This window comes from Aulonocara sp. 'chitande type north' Nkhata Bay, linkage group LG5, assembly GCF_057382095.1.
Source record: "Aulonocara sp. 'chitande type north' Nkhata Bay isolate Kocher_YH1m ecotype deep benthic linkage group LG5, A_spYH_male_GT1.1, whole genome shotgun sequence".
Lineage (NCBI taxonomy): Eukaryota > Metazoa > Chordata > Actinopteri > Cichliformes > Cichlidae > Aulonocara > Aulonocara sp. 'chitande type north' Nkhata Bay.
Window position 1 is genome coordinate 32,727,694 of NC_141348.1, and position 24,373 is coordinate 32,752,066.

Sequence of the window (24,373 nt, forward strand, 5' to 3'; positions counted from 1 at the left end):
CTGATAACCAGATTACTATGTAATAATGAAAGTCCTTGTGAAACACCAAGAACAGATTCTATAACCAATGTATGATATTCTCTCTTCCCAAATAAAAAGGAATACACACACACACACACACACCACCAAACATCCATTCACCCGTCCCGCCTAATTGTTATTCAAACTATGATACTCTGTTTGTGTAACGTTTTCTGATACAATGGCCCAATTTCTCTACTGCTGATTATTTAATTTTCGTCTTCTCTCTCCATTGTCCTCTTTCCTCTGCCTATTCCCTAGTCTCTTCCCTCTGCTCTCCTCTCCTAATACCCCCACACAACATATTTTCTCCTCTTCTATGATAAAATCCCTCACGTCTCATGTGTACCGGCACTGTATGCTAATGTGCCGGAGAAAGAAGCTCAACTTTAATACAGTGAGGAGTGTACCTGCATACAAAAAGAAATCTGCTTTGGCAGCAATGTCCTGTGAAGTAAGCTGGTGACTGGGTGAAAACACAATAACACAAAAAGGTTATTTGCCCTGTGAGGGTCCATTTCCGCAAATATTATTGGGTCCCCTATCTTGTGTCAGCATTTTTCTCTGTCTCATTAAGACTGAGCTTGAATTGGTGACTATGGTGTGTGTGTGTGGGTGTGTGTGTGTGTGTGTGTTTCCAATTTCTTTATTTCTTTTTCAAATATTCACAAGACACTGTAAGCACACAACAAAAAAGAGAATGAGTCATATTTTTATACGTGTAACCTTGACAAAGTTTTGTACCATTTTTCCAAAGCTCACAATGGGCAAAGTCAAGTCTCTTTTACATATCCAAATCTTCATTTCACATTTACTGAAAAATTGCATAAAGAAATTCAGTTTCAATGCTGAACGTTTGTTTGGCTACAGGGAAGGTCTAGTAAGTTCTCAAGAAGCACAGGATGTCAAGCGTCTGTCTTATACATTCAAAAAACATAAACATATTTATAGACCTGGGGTAGTTGTTTCTAATTGAAGAAAGGGAATTACAGTTTGGTCCATAAGTTTTTGTTTAATAACAAATTTCTTTGTATTTATTGACTCTGTGCAATGACTGCCAGATAGACATTACCAAATGCTATTTCTGCCTTTGAGATTCTCCGATTGGTCTTTAGTGCATCCACCATCAGATGCTGCTTTTTTATGGGTCTTTTTTGCCTTCAGTTTCCAGGCCACTCAGTATCCCATTTCTCTTCCTTGAGAAAATCTTTGGTTGTATTTGCATTATGGTTTAGGTCATTATCTGTTTACACTGAGGTGCTCTCCGATCGCTTTTTCAGCATTTGGCTGAATCTGAGCAGAGTATAGCCATGTACGTAGACTTTAGAATTCATCGTGCTACTTTCATCACCAGTTAGATTATCAATGAATACTAATAACACGGTTCCAGTGACACCCATACATACCACAGCATGCCTCCACCCACCAGATATTGTGCTATGCATTGGGTTGGTATGATTCTACTCTGTTATTGGGTTTTTCACTCTAATGATGGGCTTCTTCATTTGCATCAACATCTCTTTGGACATTATACTGAAACAGCTACTAAATGCAAGTTAAAAAGTTGGAATCAACTGTAAAAGTTTTTTTTTTTAATATATTTTTCTCTTTCTCTTATATATTATATATCTTAACTTGTTATAAAGTAATCAGGGAACAAGCCTCACCTGGCCATAAAAACATTTAAGTCAATTGTCAAATTACTTTTGAGACTTTGAAAAAGTGAGACTGTGTACGAATGGCTGCAATTCTTAAACAATTAATCCAAGGCATGTGTTTAATCCCTTGAATTAAAGCTGCCCTTCAATGACATCTGATGAATTGTTTTAAGGTGTCAGTGAACTGGCAAAATTACAAAAAAAAAAATCATTGTCATTGTCCAAAGACTTGTGGACTTATGGCTGATAAAACATTAAATGTCAAGTTGAAGGTTAGCTCCTTTTTCTATATGTTGCAAATGCAAAAACTAATTGCAACTAATTGCTAATTTTACAGTATATATAGGTCCTACGCTCCAGATAAAAGTGGTCTGCTTTAAGTATTTTCAGTACAAAAACATTATTTTACGTCAAAACTGCAGCACGGACAGTTAGAAAAAGAGTGCAGGCAATTACGTCCAGCATTAGCTTGGTACTTAGTCCCTCTTCACCATCCCTGGCTTTCAGTGGTCAAGCACTCCCAAAAGGCCAGCATGACATTTTCAAGTGAAAATGCCCTCCTGAGAGGTCTTGTCTAATTACATCAGAATCACACACAGTTTTACAAAAAGCTGGGACTACTCCCCAACAAATCAAGGCCTAGTTGAAATGTGTGGAATATGCTGTGAAAGAGGATATGCACACTTATATTGTACTTGTATAAAGCACCACATAAAGGGAAAAAATAGAGAGCTCAGCTGAAAATTGTTAAAACAGCACTAAGTACGATGGAGGCTAGTGAAGCAGCACAACACACTATGGGTGAAAGACGGCCATATGGAGAGTTTTATTATAAAAATGAAATGTCCACTATTTGAATAAATGAATGTGACAAAATGATTAATGGTACAGAGTCCTAGCATATGCATATTTTAGGGAGTGACAAGGGGAAAAGAAACTTGAAAGTTAACTTTCAGAGAAACAGCAAATTAATTAAATCTGTGGGGTTTTTGTTATTTTTTCTTAACACTTTCCAGAAAGAATACAATGTGGAAAGGACAATGTAGTATTATATTTTCTTGTAAAAAAAACAAAACAAAAACATTATGGTGCCATTTACAGCTGATATCTTCTGGATGCACCTTAGGGCTAGAACTGCAGAGCATTTTGACTTACTGAACCCATTGAGGTCCTGGTTGGAGGTGGAAAAGGGGTCATCTTTGTGTAAGGTGCTGACTTTAGTGGTGCTCTTATCAGCTGTGGTGACTGGACCCATCTCCCTCTGCTGAGTGGAGCTGCTAGCAGTTTCCTTCTGCTTTTTTGCCAACTTTCTATAGAGGTTCAAAAACATAAAAACAAGGATACACAAAGATGAATTATTCACAAACAGAAATGCATGCAATTCCTTACATCCACATGCAGCGCGTAAACACAAAGGCACATATACAAAGAAATATTCTTTACGGAACAACAATACTCTTTGGAAGATGAGTTATGGTGAGAACACTAAGAAAAGAGAACATTTTCTTTATTATATGCAGTGACTTGAAACAAAAGAGAATAAATGGCAATATAAGAATGAACAGTGAGTTCTGTGCGCAATAGTGTAGGCAGAGACACATTTCACAGCAAATATTATATGAAACATATATTTTACTTTTTACTTTATGTCAAAATGACAAGGAATATGATTTTGATGATGTATAATGAGTAGTTAAACCCAATCAGGAAGTAAACATGTGCATTTGCATCATCTTTTTAAAAGGTGTGTTTTACCAACAATAAAAAAAAGTTTCTCCATATCATCATTCTAAGGGGCTGTTTCCTGTTGAAAAATGAGCAAACTGCATAAAAAAGTATTTTTTAAAAATGGCCTATGTATGTATAGAAAAGCCTTAGAAATTACAGGGTAAGCTGTTATTTTGTCCCCTCTTATATTACTACAGCAAGGGGGAAAATACAGGTGATATGATTCAATATGGAGAGGCTGACATTCAGTACTTCCAGAACATGTGGGGCTTCTAAACTGACTATATATAATGGTAAGGGTAGTTATGCAGTGACTGCTGATGAGATGCCCCTTGAGTGTGAATGTATCCTTTGATATTTTTTCCACTTATCTGCCACAACGCCCATCTGTTGGCCATTTTGCATAGACTATTTTGAGTTTTGCCTGAACCTTCAGCTGAGAGACCAGATGGTAGAAGAGACAGAAAACCATTACAATCTGACATTGTCCAATAGATTCACCAGAACTAACGGAAATATCAAGACAAAGCATATTTTTACTATCATATTCTATACAAGGAGGAGGGCGCGATAATATAGTGGTTAGTACTGTAACCTCAAAGCAAGAAGGTTTCTGGTTTGAACCCAAGCTTGGACCTTGTTGTGTGGAGTTTGTTGTGTGGGTTTCCTCCTGTTATGCCGGCTTACTGCCACAGTCCAAAAACTGCTTAAATTCACAGAATAAAGCACTATATAAAATTTAATACAAAATTAAATACAGAATTAAATACAAAATTTTCTTGATGACTTATAAATCGCAGAACGGTCAGGCTCCAGAATATCTGTCTGACTTACTGCAGTCTTATATGCACCCTAGAACTCTAAGATCAAGTGACCTCTTGCTCTTGGCCACTTCTAAGTCGAGGCTGGTTCACAGAGGTGACCGGGCATTTGTGGTTGTGGCACTGAAAATGTGGAATTATTTACCTCTCCAGATTAGCAAGGCCCCAACTGTCAGTCTTTTCAAATCCCATTTTAAAACACATTTTCACTCATTAGCTTTCAACATCGCATGAGAGTTACCTATCTATCCACTTGGTCACCTGTTACCAGATATTTGTTATTGATGTTATTTGTTACTGTGTAATTGTTTTTATCATCTTTTTACAGTACTTTGGCCAACATTTTGTTGTTATTAAATTTGCTATATAAATAAAGTAAAAGTAAAGTATATAACTGTACGGTTAAATGCGGCTTATTGCCTAAATGTTTTGACTAGTCAGTAAGACAAGAAAAGTGATATGAATGCCAGTCCATTACGTTTATCTTCTAAACCTGTTTTCAAAAAATGACCGACAAACACAGAAGTGATAATTAACGTGCTACTTTTAAATATCAATGTGACATATTGTCCTCTAGATACAGAACAATTCGACAGTGTGACTTAAATAAGCTTTGCAGTTTGACTCATCTCGATATGAGGAAACTCTGGGCTTGGACATCACCTTGACTAGACAGATGTGTCCAAATCCTGACCACTCGCCAGACTTTGTGTGTCATTAGGGGCCCACAAGGCTTGTCAAATTTTAAAGCGTGAAAAAGGCTAAAAACATGTAGTCTCATTTTGCCTGGATTTAAAAGACAAGAGCTTCACTATCGGAATAATTGGATACCAAAAGCTACAGAACATTAAATTATAAAATCAGAAAATATGTATTTCGCAGTATATGTTACATTTTGCAAGCATTTGCCTTTAAATGCCCATGAACAATCGGTTCACATGAAGTAAAACAATAATACCGTTTTTTAAAACAAAAAACAAACAAGTGCATTTTGTTGATGTTAAATGCTCATTGTGCATTTCAATTAATGCACTGTATATTACTGGAAGTACTTATAATTAAATTGAATAACTAAATGGTACATGGGTCAATCTGTATAAACTGAGAACAGTCTATTCATGGGAGAGTAGCCAGGTCTTTATTACCTGCTTGATTTGGATGATAATAGAACTTGGATGCCAATAGGCTCAGCAGAATAGCAGCCCTTTAATGTAGAAGTATACCTTTTTATATTCTTTTGATATGAAAAATAACCTTGTGGATGCGCTTTAAACCACCATTTAATGGAATTTACTTTGAAATCATAGGCCCAAGTGATCTACTAAGGGAAACCTGTAAATTGTCTACACTCGTAAAAGAACCATTTAATCTTGCAAAAACACTTACAGAGTGTGATATTTATTAAACTACTCACGTCAAATACTTACTGAAGAAGCTGCTACATGAGGTGTTCACCTGCAGTCAGGAGTCATATCCAAGGACACTTTGCCATGAAGAGGGACCAGGGATCATACACCCCACCCTGTAATTACTGGACGACCAAGTCTACCACCTGAACCACAGACTTACCACACTGTTTGATTTTAGATCCTAAAAAGGATACTTTTTTTTAAGCATATTCTTTTTTCCAATAGTGTCTTAAAAAGACAGCAGAAATGACTCCATGCCATGTCATTGCTTCCACCATGGCTGTCAGATGATATTGTATGCTTCAGATCATGAGCCATTACTTTCCCTCTTCATACATTTCCCCTCATATATTTCTCAGTGTTTTCTAATTGGCACCTTAGTTTGCAAATGATCAACAAACCCTATCATTAATATGTATTTCAAAATAGAGTAAATATAAATACATTTTGCAGATTTGGCCTATAAAATTCGTCATACTTCTTTCTCTGAGTTTTTGAGGAGAAAAACCTCCTCCAGAATCCACCAACACAACTTTCTGCTTACTTTAAGTATCTGACATCTAGTCACGAATGGTATACAGTGGGCTGTGTACAAGAAATGGTTATAATAGTTCGATGTGTATGTGTGTTGTTGTTTCTATGAGTAAACACTTGATCTCCTTGATATCTGTGTATGCACTGCAGGTGCTGGACATTCAGTGTTTTTGGCTGTGTCTAAGTGTTACATGTGTCTGTTGTATTGGACTGTTGGTGTACACTGGGCAGTGAGTGGGTGTGTTCCTAAGTGACTTATCACGAATCCGCCTAATACGCCTGCTTACACGTGTCTCTGGAAAACCTGCAGTGTCTTGCACAGTCACTCTAAAAGGCAAATAGAGAAAACACAATGTCACTCATACCTATATTGAATAATCGTGAGTCTCTTAACACTTACTTGCTACAGGATTGTTTCACTACTATATGTTGTTAGTGAAACATGAAATTAAAACTGTACTCCACAAAAAAGTCAATAAACATCCAAAGGTCACACTGAATCTGTTTCTTGGCTAAAACAGCATCTAGAAAACATGAATTTAAAAAGAAAATGTTGTGTGTGTGTGTGTGTGTGTGTGTGTGTGTGTGTGTGTGTGTGTGTGTGTGTGTGTGTGTGTGTGTGTGTGTGTGTGTGTGTGTGTGTTTAAAAGCCTGGGATCAGATGATGAGCTGTAGTTGCCCTTAAGCACTTAAGCCAGGGAGAGAAAAGACAGATAAGTAAAAATCAAAGACAGATGATAAGACAGAGACAGAGCAGATGTGAAAAGTGAACATGAGAAAGGAGGAAGACAAATGAAACAGCTCATCAATAAAGAGGCAATAAATAAAAAACAACAACATAAAAACAAAGAGAGAGTGAGATGAACAATGTTAGAAAGAACATTTTCAGGAAAACTACAAGAGACAAGAAGGAATGACCTTACAAAGTTTCTCCCATAATCATTTCCTTCCATCAACCCCAGGTTCAACCTTGCTATGCTCCACACCAATTTATAGGCGACAGAACCTCAAAACCTCCTGTGTGATTGGAGCTTAGAGTGGCCTATTCCTGACTATCTGACTGCACTTTGACAGAAAAGTGGGCAGAGATGAAGAGGAAGAGGAAGAGGAGAGCAAAGAAAGGAAAGTCAAATAAAAAAAACTGAAGAGAAGGAGAAAAAATTAAGAAACGGGAAGTTGAGGAGAAAAATGAAAGGAAAATAATTTTTCCTTTCATTAGGAAATAGAGGTGGCAGATGAAGAAAGTGACAGAAGTAGAAACAATGCAGCAAAAGCAGGCATAGAGTGGAAGGAGAAGTAAAAGCAAAAGACAAAAACCTGCAACTTGTAGTGTGTGAAAGGCTTCCCCACTCTCCTCCCCACTCTTTCACCAAACCTCGACCTAGCACACATTCATATCAATAATGGACTCATTTAAATGACAAATTCCTTGCATATTCTAAGTGGCACTGAGCACGACTTAATCCTTCTTTAATGAATGCCACGGCGGCAGTTCATTAAGTACTAAGGTTACCCTGCCGGGTGCAACCACGGCAAAAATCATGGACTTCTTTGTGGCCAGAGCGACATTAATTGTAGGCTGTTTGGTAGGTTGATAATGAGAGATTTTTGGCAGAAATGTCTTTTTTTGTGTATGAGTGTGAGAAAAGATACATTATAATAGAGAGACATGAGATGAGATGAAATGAGGTGAATCAATGCATCAGTAGATATGGTCAGGAAAAAATTTAATTCTTTCTTATTTGATGTATTAACCTGAGCACTTGATGGGTCCATTTCCAAAATGCTGTATATGTAAAATTCATTACCAAATAATATAATAAAATACAAAAGTTGCTATCCAGGGAGTTAAAGTTTATCTGAAGCTCAGGAGGTAGAGCAGGTCATGTACTGATAGGAAGGTGTGTGGTTTGATCCCTGGCTCCCCCACTGTGCATGCCAAATATCCTTGGGCAAGATACTAGCCCCAAGTTGCTCTTCGATGCATCCATCGGAGTATGAATGCGTGTAAAATGCTTGTGTAAATGGGTGAATGTGGCAATTTGTATAAAGCACTCTGAGTGCTCCAGGACAGTAGTAATGCTCTAAGATCTAAGAATCAGTCCATTTACCAGTATATTGTTTTCAAGATAAGTAGGATCATTAATTTGACATCAAAATGGTAATGCAGTACAGCTGTTTCCTTCCTTCCTTCACCTTTTAGACATCCATGTCTATATTTCAGTAGCAGAGTTACTGTTTTGACTCCATGGAGGAGATTGCTGACATATAGAAAGATAATGGCCAAAAAATTTTAAAATCACCTTGTCCATTCTTATTCAAGTTTTTGTGGAAATGATTGATTCTTCAATTTTCAGAAAGCAAACTCTGAACTGAATTTATTTCATGGCAGCAAGTATGGCTTGTTGATACAAACTCATGCCAAGAGAATTGCATTCATTTTAGTTGAAGCTTGGCAAGTGATCACGGCAACTTCAAGGCGTCCAGTCAAACATGGGAGAGGCCATTTGTTTCTTTTGTTGAGTGAGAACTTCTGTATTATGGCTAGAATGGCGTCAGCCATTTGGTTGGCAACTAGATAGCTCAAATATCCTCGAGCCATCCCCAGCCAGTGCTGAAGTCAGTCACTTCAGGATGACAGCAGTAGCTCCAGAGGAGGCTGCAGGCGAAGCCCAAACAAACTTTCATCTGCGTATCACAGGATTTAGAGACAGACCCAACAAGGGAGGGAGAGATTGAGGGATATAAAGAGAGGTGAAGAGAGAGATAGAGGTTGAAAAGACAGAGTGAACCAAAACACACAAACACACACTACAGGATTGCAGGAGTCTTGTGCAAATTTAAATCCCCTTCTCATCTAACAGTAAACCTCCTTGGGCTATAACTGTGCATCTATGTATATATGGGTGAGACTGGCTGTGCATTACAACCAATTTTTAAAAGTGGGAAAAAATGTATGTGTATTTTCAGCTTCTTAATTATTAATTTCACATTTTCTACATATTTAGTTGTCATATGTTATGTTTATTTGTATGTTTCCATTAGGGCTGGGGTATATGGCCTCAAATCCATATCGTGGTATAATTTGAAGCATGTGTCGTAACGATATATATCACGTTATATTCTTTTCTTCTGTATACCGTATTTTACACACTATAAGGCCTTTAATTTTCTCAAAAATCGACAGTGCACCTTATAATCCGGTGCGCCTTATGTATGAATTCTGGTTGTTCTTACTGACCTGACCCTGACTACATGGGGCTCAAAATCTGTCAAAAAATGGTTTAGTACAACTTTGGTAAGGTACGAAGCTGCACCACTTGATGGCTTGTCGGAGCATTACGGCTATCGTAGTCAGGAGCCTCGTGAAGTAATCTAGGTCCAAAACTCTGTCTGCTTCAGGTCCCAAAGTCAAACAAACACTGCAGCATCACTGAGAGTTAAAAACTGTCTAAATTCTTTCATCTTTAATAAATTCATCAGCGTTGCTACTAGGGATGCACCGATACCGATACCGGTATCGGGTATCGGCCTCGATACCACATTTTCTAAAGTACTCGTACTCGTTAAAAGTCCCCCGATACCAAGGTCTGAGACCTGTCTATGTTTGAGCGGCATGTAAGAGGTTAATCACAGGCGCCGAGTGCCCGCCCCCAGGCCCCGGCTGCAGCTCAGAGCGGGGAGAAAGCGAAGCGAGACATATCAGCTGTGTGGAACTATTTTAAAGTGAACGATTACGCGAAAACAAAGGCGGACTGCAAATTGTCCTCAGCGAAATTGTCCAGAGGAGGCTCTAAAGGTAGCGCATTTAACACAAGCAATTTAATCAAGCACCTAAAATCCCAACACAACAACAAGTACAAAGAGTTTACCCACGCTTATTAGCACAGAGGAGCATAGCTGATGCTATAGCAGTGGGACGGAAAATAGTTGGGCATTTTAAACATTCCGCCTTAGCCTACTCCCGCCTCGAGGACATTCAGGGACAGCTCAACCAGCCAATAAAGAGACTGCAGCAGGATGTACAGACGCGCTGGAACAGCACGTATTACATGCTCCAGTCCCTCATTGAGCAAAAGCGAGTGCACGAACTCACTGACTATCTCACCGCTCACCAATGGGCTCTTATGGAGACAACTGTTGCCATCCTCACCCCCTTTGAGGAACTAACTAAAAAAAGTGAGCAGCTACAACGCACTAGCCTCTGATGTCATCCCAGCTGTGACTGTGCTAGTGAGACTTCTAAACAGAGAAACAGACGAACAAATTTAAAATTAAATTTTGTTTTTTTATAATTATTTATTCTGTAATGTGTTGCATACAACATGCTTTTCATTTTAAATAAATGTTCTTAATTCCAAACTAGTCCCTTGTTTGTTTGTTTTTTGTTAAATTATAGGACTAAAGCTGTTACCTGCAAATTTAAATCATCTTTTTATTAAGTACTCGGTATCGGTATCGGCGAGTACTGAAATGCAAGTACTCGTACTCGTACTCGTTTCCAAAAAAGTGGTATCGGTGCATCCCTAGTTGCTACTTTACCAGTTAAGTTTAACACCCAGGCATCCATGAAAACAGAATTTATTGAATCTAATGGAGTTGGAAGTTAGCAGGAAGTTAGCTCGCTAGTTTCCACCTGAACATGAGAGAGATTTCTGAAAAAATTTAAACATACAGCTCTGCTGTCACTTCCAACATAAAGGAAGACAGAAAACTAAACAGCAGTGACTTTTTTAGGGTTACTGAAGTTGGGCTAGTTGATATATAATGATGTGCTACGTGATGTTAGCATAACATAAACAGTGAAGCTGGAGGATGAACGCTAACTTTTTTCCACTCGATCAAACTTTACGGGAGGGTTCCTGATGGTTAGGGACAAATGCAATCGCATGGCAGGATGCTGTGAACGGACCAAACTTCAGTCAGGAGAACAACTGAGATAATCCATCCACAATACGAGGTTAGTCATTAATATACTGCAACAACATGGGAACAGAGCAGCTGCGACAGAATTCAACATTAACGAATCAATGTTACGGAAGTGGATGAAGCACAGTTTCTGGCTTTCCTCATATTCCAAAACATGCTTTGTCTCTTTGCTATTACTGTCGTCTGGCATAATTTGCAGATGATATTGCTTGCAGCTGCTGCGATGCTTTTGACCAAAACAGGCGCAGCTTGATGACACCATCAACACGAGCTATCGCAGTAGAGCGGTATAGTCAAAATGTCTACCGTTGGCCAAATTCATATCGTTTCTACCATATACCGTTTATACCGCCCACCCCTAGTTTCCATCATATCTTTTCTGCTTATAATTGTATTTCAATTATGGAGTTTTGGTCTTTAGAGATACTGATAGTTATAGTCATAATAAAAATGACAAGAACTATATTAGGTTGGTTTGAGAGAGACTTTTATCAAATTCAAATATTTCATATAAATCAAGATCTTCATGCATTTGTGTCTATGTGTAATAATCCAAACTGTCATCTAAGGACATTCCTTGAGTTCAAGCTTACTCTGTCAGTCTGTGTGTGAGCTGTACATTTGTCCAAGGCTGTTATTGTGGTGTGTTGGTGTATGATTTTGACTATTGTTACAAGGATTATTCTTAAGATGTCTGCTTGTGTCTCCACTGACATATTTATATGAGATTCAGCATGGCAGGTCATGCTCATTTTTTCTATGCCGAGACAAATTAAAAGCAGGAAAACCACAGTGATGGCTGCTGTCTTTCTAATTGTGCCAGTTTCATATTATAAAAAAGCAATTTCCAGTGGGTCAACAAGCCTCAGGGGGGCTGTTTTAAAAAGAAGTGTTGGTATATGATGACTTTTCTACTCAGTAAGGAGCCTGCTGGAGATCTGGAGGAAATTTTCAAATGCTTTGAAGACAGCTGCAGAAGTGAAGAGTTTTAAAAATTCTCAGCAAGGATTTGTGCAGGAGCTCGGGGCAACACCGTGCATGTGACTGTGCAGGTATACTGGTGTGTGTGTGTGCACGCCTGTACGTGTTTCTGCGTGTATGAACAGACAGCTATAATAGTGCCTCATTAGAACTAGTTAATAAGGAAATAGCCACTTGGTAGAGAAGATAATAGTGAATTACATTGACCTTTTAGGATGAAAACACTTTAAGAGACGGACCGTGAAAACAATGCAGATGAAGTTTGGCTGAAATTTACCCTCACTGCCAAACTCACGCTCTAGTTAGTTCAGCCACCCAAAAATATCAAAAGACTTCTTCTCATTGTTGATTATACAGGGGAGTGCAGAATTATTAGGCAAGTTGTATTTCTGAGGAATAATGTTATTATTGAACAACAACCATGTTCTCAATGAACCCAAAAAACTCATTAATATCAAAGCTGAATGTTTTTGGAAGTAGTTTTTAGTTTGTTTTTAGTTTTAGCTATTTTAGGGGGATATCTGTGTGTGCAGGTGACTATTACTGTGCATAATTATTAGGCAACTTAACAAAAAACAAATATATACCCATTTCAATTTTTTTTTTTTACCAGTGAAACCAATATAACATCTCCACATTCACAAATATACATTTCTGACATTCAAAAACAAAACAAAAACAAATCAGCGACCAATATAGCCACCTTTCTTTGCAAGGACACTCAAAAGCCTGCCATCCATGGATTCTGTCAGTGTTTTGATCTGTTCACCATCAACATTGCGTGCAGCAGCAACCACAGCCTCCCAGACACTGTTCAGAGAGGTGTACTGTTTTCCCTCCTTGTAAATCTCACATTTGATGATGGACCACAGGTTCTCAAGGGGGTTCAAATCAGGTGAACAAGGAGGCCATGTCATTAGTTTTTCTTCTTTTATACCCTTTCTTGCCAGCCACGCTGTGGAGTACTTGGACGCGTGTGATGGAGCATTGTCCTGCATGAAAATCATGTTTTTCTTGAAGGATGCAGACTTCTTCCTGTACCACTGCTTGAAGAAGGTGTCTTCCAGAAACTGGTAGTAGGACTGGGAGTTGAGCTCGACTCCATCCTCAACCCGAAAAGGCCCCACAAGCTCATCTTTGATGATACCAGTCCAAACCAGTACTCCACCTTGCTGGCGTCTGAGTCGGACTGGAGCTCTCTGCCCTTTACCAATCCAGCCACGGGCCCATCCATCTGGCCCATCAAGACTCACTCTCATTTCATCAGTCCATAAAACCTTAGAAAAATCAGTCTTGAGATATTTCTTGGCCCAGTCTTGACGTTTCAGCTTGTGTGTCTTGTTCAGTGGTGGTCGTCTTTCAGCCTTTCTTACCTTGGCCATGTCTCTGAGTATTGCACACCTTGTGCTTTTGGGCACTCCAGTGATGTTGCAGCTCTGAAATATGGCCAAACTGGTGGCAAGTGGCATCTTGGCAGCTGCACGCTTGACTTTTCTCAGTTCATGGGCAGTTATTTTGCGCCTTGGTTTTTCCACACGCTTCTTGCGACCCTGTTGACTATTTTGAATGAAACGCTTGATTGTTCGATGATCACGCTTCAGAAGCTTTGCAATTTTGAGACTGCTGCATCCCTCTGCATGATATCTCATTATTTTTGACTTTTCTGAGCCTGTCAAGTCCTTCTTTTGACCCATTTTGCCAAAGGAAAGGAAGTTGCCTAATAATTATGCACACTTGATATAGGGTGTTGATGTCATTAGACCACACCCCTTCTCATTACAGAGATGCACATCACCTAATATGCTTAATTGGTAGTAGGCTTTCGAGCCTATAAAGCTTGGGGTAAGACAACATGCATGAAGAGGATGATGTGGACAAAATACTCATTTGCCTAATAATTCTGCACTCCCTGTATAAGGAGTACATATTTTGTATAGTGTTACTATTACATTAATTACACTATTACATTTGGTTAGTCAGTATAGCAGGTGAATATAACTTGTGAATGTAAAGCAGAATGGTCAGAAGTATTAGACTTAAGACTAATATTTAATAGCAAAGCTATTTGAGGGCAGTTACTATGCAAAATGTACATACGCAGTAAATTGAGGTTAATATGTATATATCTCCTTTAAGTGAACTTAATATTGATATTACACACTTTCCCCAATTCTTTTCTAATATGTCACATGCAGTTTATGTCACATGTAGTAAAGATTAAATGAATGAATACATTTTACCAAACATTTGTTTTTCCTAGCAGCTAAAGAGGGTCAGTATTTCTAATATGGCAGCATAACACTGCAAACAATGTTGTATCTCTCCTGTGTTGAGCAATTTTATTGGCAAGCTACCAAGTGCCTGCTTTTATCTTGCTCTAGACTTATGTTCAAGCCAAATAACATTATTGTGACTGCACGCTGCAGTGTTTGTGTACCAACCATCAAATAAGAATTTGTCTTTGGCAGGTAATAAAGTAGACATTTTATCATGCAGTGCAAATGACAAGCTGGCTCTTAAAAATAAATAAATAAGAAAGATTGATTCTACTATAACCATTTTTCTGAAAGCTGTGATGGCATAGAGGATTTAATTGTTTTGATAATTAAATACTTTAACAGTATACATGAAAAAGGACAAAAATGTAACAACTCAAAAGGTAGCGATAAAAAAAAGAGTATTGGACTGAGAAAGGAATTTTTCTGATGTGAAATCTCTACTTACAGGTAATAAGAGTAGGAATAAGCATGTCTTCTGAAGCATGGTGAGGTGAGGCCGATGATGACAACAGAGCAAAACCCAGAAGAAGGACAAACACATTGGATTAGTTCATGAGTTAAATGAAAATGTAATTCTGACTGTATTTATTTTAAATTGATAAACTACCTGTTTTTCTTTCAACTGTTTTCCCCAACCTACCTGTACAACCTGCCTGTCTGAATCCTAAATTTGCTTTTCTATGTGTCCTCATCTGAAAACATTTGTTGTCATTTAACTTTGTTTTTACAGATGCTGAATGGGTTATTTTTTGTAGGGGTGCAACGATACACAAAATTCACGGTTCGGTTCGGTTCGATACTTTGGTGTCACGGTTCGATATTTTTTCGATACAAAAAAATGTTCATGCATTTTTAATTTGTCATTTATTAAAATTATAAATATATATTTTAACTCAAAAGTACAGTTTTTAAATTTAACCCTAACCCTTGTGCGTGTTTTTTATTTTGACAGCGAATGCGCACCTGCGGACCACTTATGTGCAGCCCTGGTTATTTAGCTCATCATATCGCAGCCACAGAAATTCTTTTGTCCATGAAACCATAAAGCTGCACTTTCTTTTTGCCTTATAGTCTGATTTGTCATAACTTCTCCGTTTTGTGGTAAGCTTTTCTTTGGCTGTCACTTCTTCACCCTGACCTGTCTTATTTGGCTCAGCAGAACTGAAATGCTTTTACACGCTCACTCACATAAGCTCAGCGATTCTCTGCGCGATCAACCTCTCACATGTGTAAGCTGCGGGAGATTTCACTTGTCATGTTTGCATAGTAAGCTAACGATTAATAAGACGATGTCAGAGGAATTGGTGCACAAATTATCATCACTCACAGATCAGTGCTGTCGCTCTCTATACACAGTTCGCACGATTGCAAAGTGAAAGCAAAAAAACAAGCGCAAATTCAAACGCGACTTCAATATGTCACATATTGACAGTGGCTCACCGATGCCAATGACATAATTACCCAGCTACATTTCTGAAAGAATGCAAAAGCATTGACATATATTTTTCCTACAATAGCCCGACGGGCAGGGAAGAGAAAGATTTTGGTAGCCCGACTGAAAAAAATCGCTAGCTCCAGGACGTCGGGCTAGCGATATTGCAAGCCCTGTATCTGATTGAGGAATCACTCATCTTTGGAAAAGAGAGTTTATTACAGAGAAATGGCTCTTTCCAAAATAAAAGCTATACTATCCGCTTCTTCTGGGCTATATTCTCAGCAGCATAAGGAGAATCATGTGCTAACAGCTGTCTAAATGACTCGGCTAAAGTTAGTAGCATGCTTGCTTTTTTTTGCCTGCTTCCACTTGTCTTTGCACTAGGATGATGTCGGCGTAAATGTGCAGTCATATTCGTTGTGTTCCCACTAGTGCTTTCAGGTTAATCTCGTTGAAATGACCTTAACGCCACAACACGGCAAATCTCCGTTAACGAGCTACCGCCGATCGCTCCGTGCATGGGGCTAGACGGCCAACACGTTAACGAGCTAACTGCGCTAACACACTAGTTCACACCAATGTAATTGAGCATTGCATGGCACATCCAACATACTGTTTTACTTTAGTCCATGACTCGCTTACCTTCAGGGTCATACGTCACATGAAAACCAAAATAATTCCAAACGCCAGATCTGAATGAGGTTCAATTTGCCTGTTGCAAGTAGAGCTTAACTTCTGTCTCGCTAGCTTGCCCTGCGCTCTTCCTTCTGACTATGCTGTCTGTGTTGAGCGCTCAGTGGATCTGCGCTCGACAGTGCAGCCTAGGCGGAGTAGTCGAACACAGATTCACTGAGCGCTCAACACAGACAGCATCGTCAGAAGGAAAATTGATAAAATAAATTACAAATGTTGTATTGTTCGATACATATGCGTACCGAACCGAAAGCACTGTATCGAACGGTTCAATATCGATACGAATATCGTTGCACCCCTAATTTTTTGCTATGAAGTATATATTAGTACATCTAGTTGCTGATGAATTTAATTAATTTTTCTCTACTGCATGTTGGATTAATATATTTTGCCTTCGCAAAATCTCAAGAAAAAGTTCATGCTGAGGCATAACAGAACATCCAAGGAATATTCTAGAGTGATGTCCAAAGATATATTTGGTTAAAAAAAAGCTTCATTGTAAGTCAGCTGTGAACCGGCCAGCAGTCAATCAAATAAATTGGATAAGAAGATCTATGACTTGTGAAATGATTACTTCACTCACCCAAAAAATTATACTTTTTTCATAAGAGCTTTGCCAGGTCATTAACTTTAGAAGATAAAAACACATTTATTAATCCATCATTCAGTCTTGTACCCTGATGTTAAAACTTTAACTTTCACCCACACTATCAAATTATTAACTGAATGACTTTTTCTTCATAAAATTTGAAAATTAGATGAAAGAAATAAAACAAAACAGTTTCAATATACAAATCATTCTATTAATAGGATTTGAAATAGTCGCATTGGACTTTCGACAACTCCAGTTAAGGAACTACTGAGCAATATTAGAATCTGACCAAGGTGTATGATTTGTGGGTAGTTGAAAGAAGAAGCATGGTACTTCAGAAAGAAGTACATTCATTTTGTGTTGTAGTACACATTCTACAGTAAACAAAAACAGATGCATGTCCAGTACTTAATTAGATGTATTTTTAAATGTTAAAGCATTAATGACCTACAACTTTTATTCAATGTAGCATATGCTAATGTGCTAGCAATGGGCTCTGGTCTCCATTAATTTAACAGGGACTCAGGGGTATTTCATGGTCTATGCTGTCATTATGTTATATATAACTGAATGGCTTGCCCTGAAATATATTTTTTAACCTGTAGGTTTTTCAATACGGCATGAATACTTAATTTTGGTTTACAGGTGAAGAGAAAAGTAAATATAAATACACCACTGATGCCTCCATCACCATTTGGCAGGTAAGTAAATGAGATAGATCGAATGAGAAGTGACAAAACAAACCCAAAGGGAGAGGATGGAAGCTGGAAGAGTAACACACAGAAGCAAGGAGGTAAAGGTTGAATGAGTGTGGTTTGTAGCAATAATATCTGTACAAGGCCATAATTTTACTCTGGATTGTGTTTAAAATCGTTAATCACAGAAAACGTACTAATTATGTCTGAAATTTAATGAATTGCAAGACTAGTGAAAGTAATAATAAAAATCAAATTAATATTATAAGGACCAACATGTTAAAGCTAAGCCAAGAAAATCTTTAACCTTTTACATTTTTCCTTCTCCTTTATCCTGTTTTTGATAATAAAGCCACAGGTTTATTCCACTGCACTGTACTTGACTAATATGACATGTGTATCAGTGTGTGTGTGTGCGTGTGTGTGTACGTGTGTGTGCTTGTTCTGCTACTTCCTCAATGGTTTGTTGGTAACTTTGCCCCCCAACATACATCCTTCATCTATGAGTGGCCAGAGATTGGGATTTCATAATATGTCTGGACACACAACACACACAAACATACACACTCATACTTCATCAGACTGAGTTGTTATAGCACGGGAAAGTCAAGCACAGTTCAGAAGGATCAATACTTCCATTCCACTTCACAGAGGAGCACACCTTACACAACTACTGCAGACTGCTTCAATCAGTCAATCTATCTGATATGCCATCTTAATTACTTACATAATATGAATTTTGTAAATGCTGACAAAATACCTACTATAGCTTTTCATGTGACAGAGAAGTTACTGGCCGTTAGTAGGGCTGATATACATGTGAAAAGCGAAATGTTATTAACTGTATTAACTTTTTACAGGCTTGATGTTTTTAGTAAATGACTTCTATACTTTATACTCCTTCACTTTTTTCATCCAGCCCCCTTTTTTTGTTCTCATTCTGTCTGTTTTATTGTTCTATTCTTCTCCTTCTGCTTCTGTTTTTCCATCTTCTGATAATAATGTGAATGATAAACTAAATAAATAAATAAGACAAAAAAAGACTAACAAGAGAAGCATAGAGACTCTATAGTACTTCCTACCCCTCCCCCCGAAAAAAATATATTTCTAACACTAATAACACATTTATAAAATGGCATGGTTGGATAAAATGGGTTAGCTAGCCAGATATAATAACAGTTACCAGCCTGGAAGGGCTACTTTGCTATATTTAAGGGCAGTAAAAAAGTATAGTAGATATAGCGAAGGCAGCAGAGATGGAATGAAAAATCATTTGTAACAGAAGAGTTATTTTTGAGTTCTGGGTGCACACAGCAACACTATTGTAAGGCAACGAGGTGAGGCAAAATAATGTTTTACTCAATGCTTACACATATTTTTACATGAAGATAGAATAAATCTGCCAGAGCCTTTGAAAAGAAATGTAGTTTGTTTTAAACCAGCGCTTCATAGCTTTGTTGTGGAAACATTAGTGCAACTGAGACAAATGTTGATGAAACTGGTATTACATCAAACCACAAATCAATATCTACACCTAATTCTAATGTCATTCCCCAAACAAAGAACTGTCCTTAAGCAGAGCTTTGCAAAAATGTGGAAAAAGGTCCAAATGTCCTCACTGAAATGGCCATAAACAAATACTGGTCCTCATTAAGATAGCTGAACAAGTGACTATGTGCACATAGTCACACCCATAACCCTCTTTAAGAGCTCTGCTGACATTGTCCTTATGATATTAATAAAATGCAGAGCACTGGGAGCCCAGCTGTAAAAGTCATAGTCGTTAAAACTGGTCATAAATATTAATATAGTGTAGAAAAAACACTCAACCAAGTTATTCAGGGTACCGTGTTTGAGACTGATTAAATGGGGCAGAGAGAGAATGAGAAGAGACTAGCTTGGATGAGAAATGGGGAAAAATCTGAACTTTTTGTTAACAAGTTACACCTAAGGTCTCCGTGTGTAGCAGTAAAAGCATGTTAGTTAAACCTTTTAATATGCGACTATGAAAGTAAATTCCGTGTTTGAAGGACAGAAAGTTAAGAAACACAGGGTATCAATGAAAGTGAAATCTCTTCAGAGTGCTCACGTCTACAGCCAAGTTAATTTGAGGTTTGACAGAACACCGCTTACTTGACATGTACGGAAGGAGGACGCTACGATGGAATACGCATATGGACACACAACAACACTGAGACATAGTGGAAAAAATGACAAGAGAAAAGTACTTACATATGCATGCATAAATGTCAAAATAAATAAGTTATTTGACAAATGAAGGGTGGAAAAGGAAGCCTTTTAAAGACTGCATGTCCACACACAAGTTCTGTAGTTTTTATCTATAGATTTGATCATTATGGCTTTGGTTGCATAAAACAGTATGAGACCACACAAACATAGAAACACTGCTCATATCACCCACACTCGAAAACTAAACCGAAATTCTTTCTGTGCAATGCTATGCCAACTACGATTTGATTATCGAGAAATGCAAATAACTGTTTCATATGGCAGTAGAATACACACACAGTATTTGCATGGCCTATGTTTAACCTTGTCTATTAGATTATGTGTTTTCAGCTTTTAGGCCAGTCGACTACTCTGATTCTTTTTCTCTTATTTAAACAACTAGTAAATTAGCCACAGAATATCCGTGGTGATCACACAGTATGAGTTTGTACATTTGTGTGAGTGTGTAAATGGTTTGTCATCACCAATTTTAAATGTGCTGTAAGTGGACCATCAAGCATTTATCTCAGCAAGCTGCAGAGTCCATTATTCAACCATGTGTCACATCTGCAGAATAGGGGTCAAGTCCAGCTCTGTTGTGAGTGCATGTGTGTGTAAGTGTGTCTGTGTTAACACCTCCAATTTATCTACTGATACGTCCAAGTTTAGCATGAAAGAATTCGGTACTTTCAAATTTGTGTGCTTCTTAATGTTTCTCTGTGTGTTTTTGTACATCTTCTAGTTTAGAGACAGAGTTTCAGTCCACCAATGTATTGCATGTGTGTACGCACTTGCATACACGGGTACAGACACAAACACACACACACACACACCACTTGGCTTCACAAGAGCCTGCCATTTGCAGTGGATTCAGCCTGAGTCCATTCCCTTGGCTGACACCAGTTTCTAATCGCCTCATTCCTCTTGTTATAGATGAGAACCCCAGGGTGTCATATACAATCTAGAAAGAAGATGTGTCCTTTTGTTGTCTCAAAGTTGAGAGTCATCATTTATATTGTGTTTTTTTTTTTTTTTTTACCAAACAACTGTTAATCTTGGCATCCTCACAATTTTCTAAAGGAATTAATACAAAAGCTCTTTTCCTCACACACATTCATTTAGCACTATATCTATCTCACATCCACACCTAAGGCCAATTCGGACATACCGCTTAACTTAATATGTATGTTTTGAATGTCAGAGGAAACCAGAAAACATGGGGGAAAAAAACCTGTACAGCTATGCATAAAGGTCAAGCAAACGGAAAGGAGATTTCAAATCAAAGAACTCTTTGCTGCAGGTCAACAGTACTAATCACAAAATTAATTAATTTCCGCATTTTTTTAATAAAAAAATGAACTGCTGCTCTTTGCGCAATGATTACAACTGCTAAATCAGGATTATGATTAATCTAAAAGTTTCAAGAAAATAAACCAACAGTTTTGGCAAAGTTCCTACTTTCTCTGAGCGACTGTGCACCATCCACAAGGACTGTCACAACCTTTAACATCTAGCACTGCATCAATGTCAATAAACTTCCTAAAATTACCAGATTTGGGTCGGCTTTAAATATATGAAGAACTATGTTATAGAATTCCAAGTTCAAGCCACTGGCAATTTAATCTTTATATGCTACTACTTGTCTTTGGCCAAAAAATCTTTGGTAAGTAATTTCTGACTCTAAATACTTTACAATCCCCCAGAATACTAAATGAAATATTTAATCTAAGGTAAAAAGAAAAAACTGTACTTTATTGCAAAGTCATTGTAGCACTGCACTAAATATAACCCAGGTTGTCTAATCAATAGTTTAATTTTATGTTATATGTATATAGGGTTATCCATATATAACCTTAAGATGCAGGAAGGGGATTTATTTGAGAAACAGATAACTACCATGACAGTAACAGAATGGATTGTCTTTGAGCCCAGAACAGTGTAGGTGGAGATATTTGTGAAGCATCGCATTTCATTCGGCAAGACATACCACAAATCCTAATCACCCACCTATGTTTTTGTTGAAGCCAAAAACATAATTTCTCTCCTAAAGTTTGATTAATTATTTAACTTTTTTAGCTAATTTTAGGGCAGGCTGGCTTGATTCCTGCATTACTGCATTATACCTACATATAATTAATTACACCAACCTGCTATCAATGTAGAAAGCACCATAATGTGGGAAGATTTTTTTTTCTCTGTCTGAAATTCTGTTGATGGAAAATTAACTGCAGATTTCTTGCAAATAATGAAACAGTTAACAATGTTTATCAGTTTGTCAAAGCAAATGACTGGTAGAGTGTTGGGCAGATAAATCTCATATCAGAGGAAATGATAAGTATACTTTGATGCATTGAACGTCCTCAGAAATTATAATAGTTTTAGATGTGCACTTTTGACAGGACAATAAAGTACCAAAAAGGACAGATGGTGTGCAACAATGTGTAAATGTTCACATTAAATAAATTAAAGTACTGACAAAGTGACAAAATATGTTAGAAAGTTTTCCAAAAGCATCTTAGATTAACTTAACTTTTCTACCTAGCTAATAGTAACAGCCAAAGCAGCCATTAAAAAATTCCATTCACACTTCAGTTTGCTACTAAAACTTTGCTAAAACGTATTCCCCAAGTTAGACTTTCAGTCAGCAAGGAAGAGAGATAAGTATACAGACTAATGATACTATTACAGGTAGGGTGCCAACAACTGCCTAAATGACTTCTAATGTCTAACAATGGAACTTGCAAAGTAACATTAAAATCTAAATTTCATCTATTTAGTGGCATAAATCGGGCAGTAAAAAGGCAATCAGAGGCGTTTTAAGTCTCAGTGGTAAAACTGCTGAGAGGAAATTGCATACCACAATATTAGGCGTTAGATTTTCATTGTATGAAAGAAAACGAATATGTGACCCCCAAATGCCTTTACATGTTGCTTAGGCCATAACATTCTATGGTCCTTTTCACCAATACTAAGATTCAGAACCAAGGTGATTACACACTGTCTGCACACTTATTATATTGAAAGGTACACACCATGTATCCCAAGCTTTTTTGTTTGGTTTGTTTGTTTGTTTTCCCCCAAAAGGTACATCTGATTTTTAGGTTATCCCAATTCAAGGTGAAAGATGGACAACTGGAAAGTCTTTCAAGAAATATATGGAGGAACATTCAATTATATCATTAATGAGATTTTTTGTAGGTGTTATAGCTAATGAGTTTGTCAAATATGAGAAGAATAATTCTCAGCAACTTAATATTCAATGACAGTGACAAGATGTATTTGGAAACTACTAAATGCTGAGGTGAAAATCACATTGAAGAACAGTGCGGAGTGGATGTGGTCATGTCTAGAAGCAAACATACAATACCCCACGCTCAGAGTTCTCCATGTGTGAATCTCTCTATCGGAGCAAGGGCAAGGCAGGTACAGGACGGGACAGGAAGGGGTGGAGCCAAAGACAGGAAGCAGGAAGATAGAGAGAAACATAAAAGGGCGTGAGACTTGATTCAAAGAGGATGAGTTGAGCAAGACATCTGTTTGTTTGTTTTTTTAATCATTTGTAATGCATTCCTTTCATTCCCTCACATTCATTACTTTTTCAATTTATGCTAAGCATTTGACACCAAAGTTCAGAACTAACATAATAGGGCTGGGACTCTTTGAAGCACCTTATTTGTCTTGTATATATGGTCAAATAGGAGGCAAATATGTGAACTAGCTCTAGCTTACATTCCTGTGACTCACTGTATTTTTTATGAAGAAACTACCAATTATTATTAAATTGTTAATATTGTATAGTGCATAGTGACAAGCAAAGTTACATTAACTCTTTCAGAAGATACATTTTGTGATATTACGAGAAGTGAGAAGTTCATTGAATATATGAAGCATAGTATATGAAGTTTATTTTTGCTAAGAAGATCTAGTTTAACCATTTGCTTTTTGGACCATTTTGGACCATCATCACCATTGGTGAAAATCTAAAATGTCAAACTTCACTGAATACAATATAAAAAAGTCACTTTTCAAATCAAAGTTGAGGATCAGAGCCCAAATTCCTCTATGAGAAAGTAAAAAGCTCCAGCCTGCAGATGTGATTCTTCAAATTGTTTGGTAGCAATTAATCTTGAGAGCTTTTCAAGACCCCTACATTTCGGGAGATGAGTACTGCACTGCTAGCCATTTAGAAAGTTGTGCAGTAAACCCAGACTAGGTTTACGATCTCTCTCAAGAGTGAGTCACCACAAGACTAAGAGTGTGAGTCAATAACTTCATTAAGGCAAATGTGAATAAGTTTGCAGGTGCAATACATTGTTGTTAAGCATAAGGTATGGCTCCGATACAAGCCTAGAACAAATAAAAACTTCAG

General features: G+C 37.6%; 1 protein-coding gene across 11 annotated transcripts in view; it reads right to left on the reverse strand.

Annotated features, from left to right (window-relative positions):
* The window catches only part of ptprt (protein tyrosine phosphatase receptor type T), a 311,416-nt gene that overhangs the window by 70,095 nt on the left and 216,948 nt on the right, over nt 1-24,373 (reverse strand). For 4 of the 11 annotated variants that reach the window (XM_086293063.1, XM_086293061.1, XM_086293060.1 and 1 more), the window contains 2 exons: nt 23,372-23,404; nt 2,835-2,989 (listed from right to left, as the gene is read on the reverse strand). In XM_086293063.1, the coding sequence (XP_086149189.1) occupies nt 2,835-2,989; nt 23,372-23,404 (188 nt within the window). Of the gene's footprint in view, nt 1-2,834; nt 2,990-14,805; nt 14,836-23,371; nt 23,405-24,373 lie in introns of all 11 variants that reach the window. The other 7 variants (XM_086293066.1, XM_086293064.1, XM_086293058.1 and 4 more) reach the window with 3 other exon arrangements.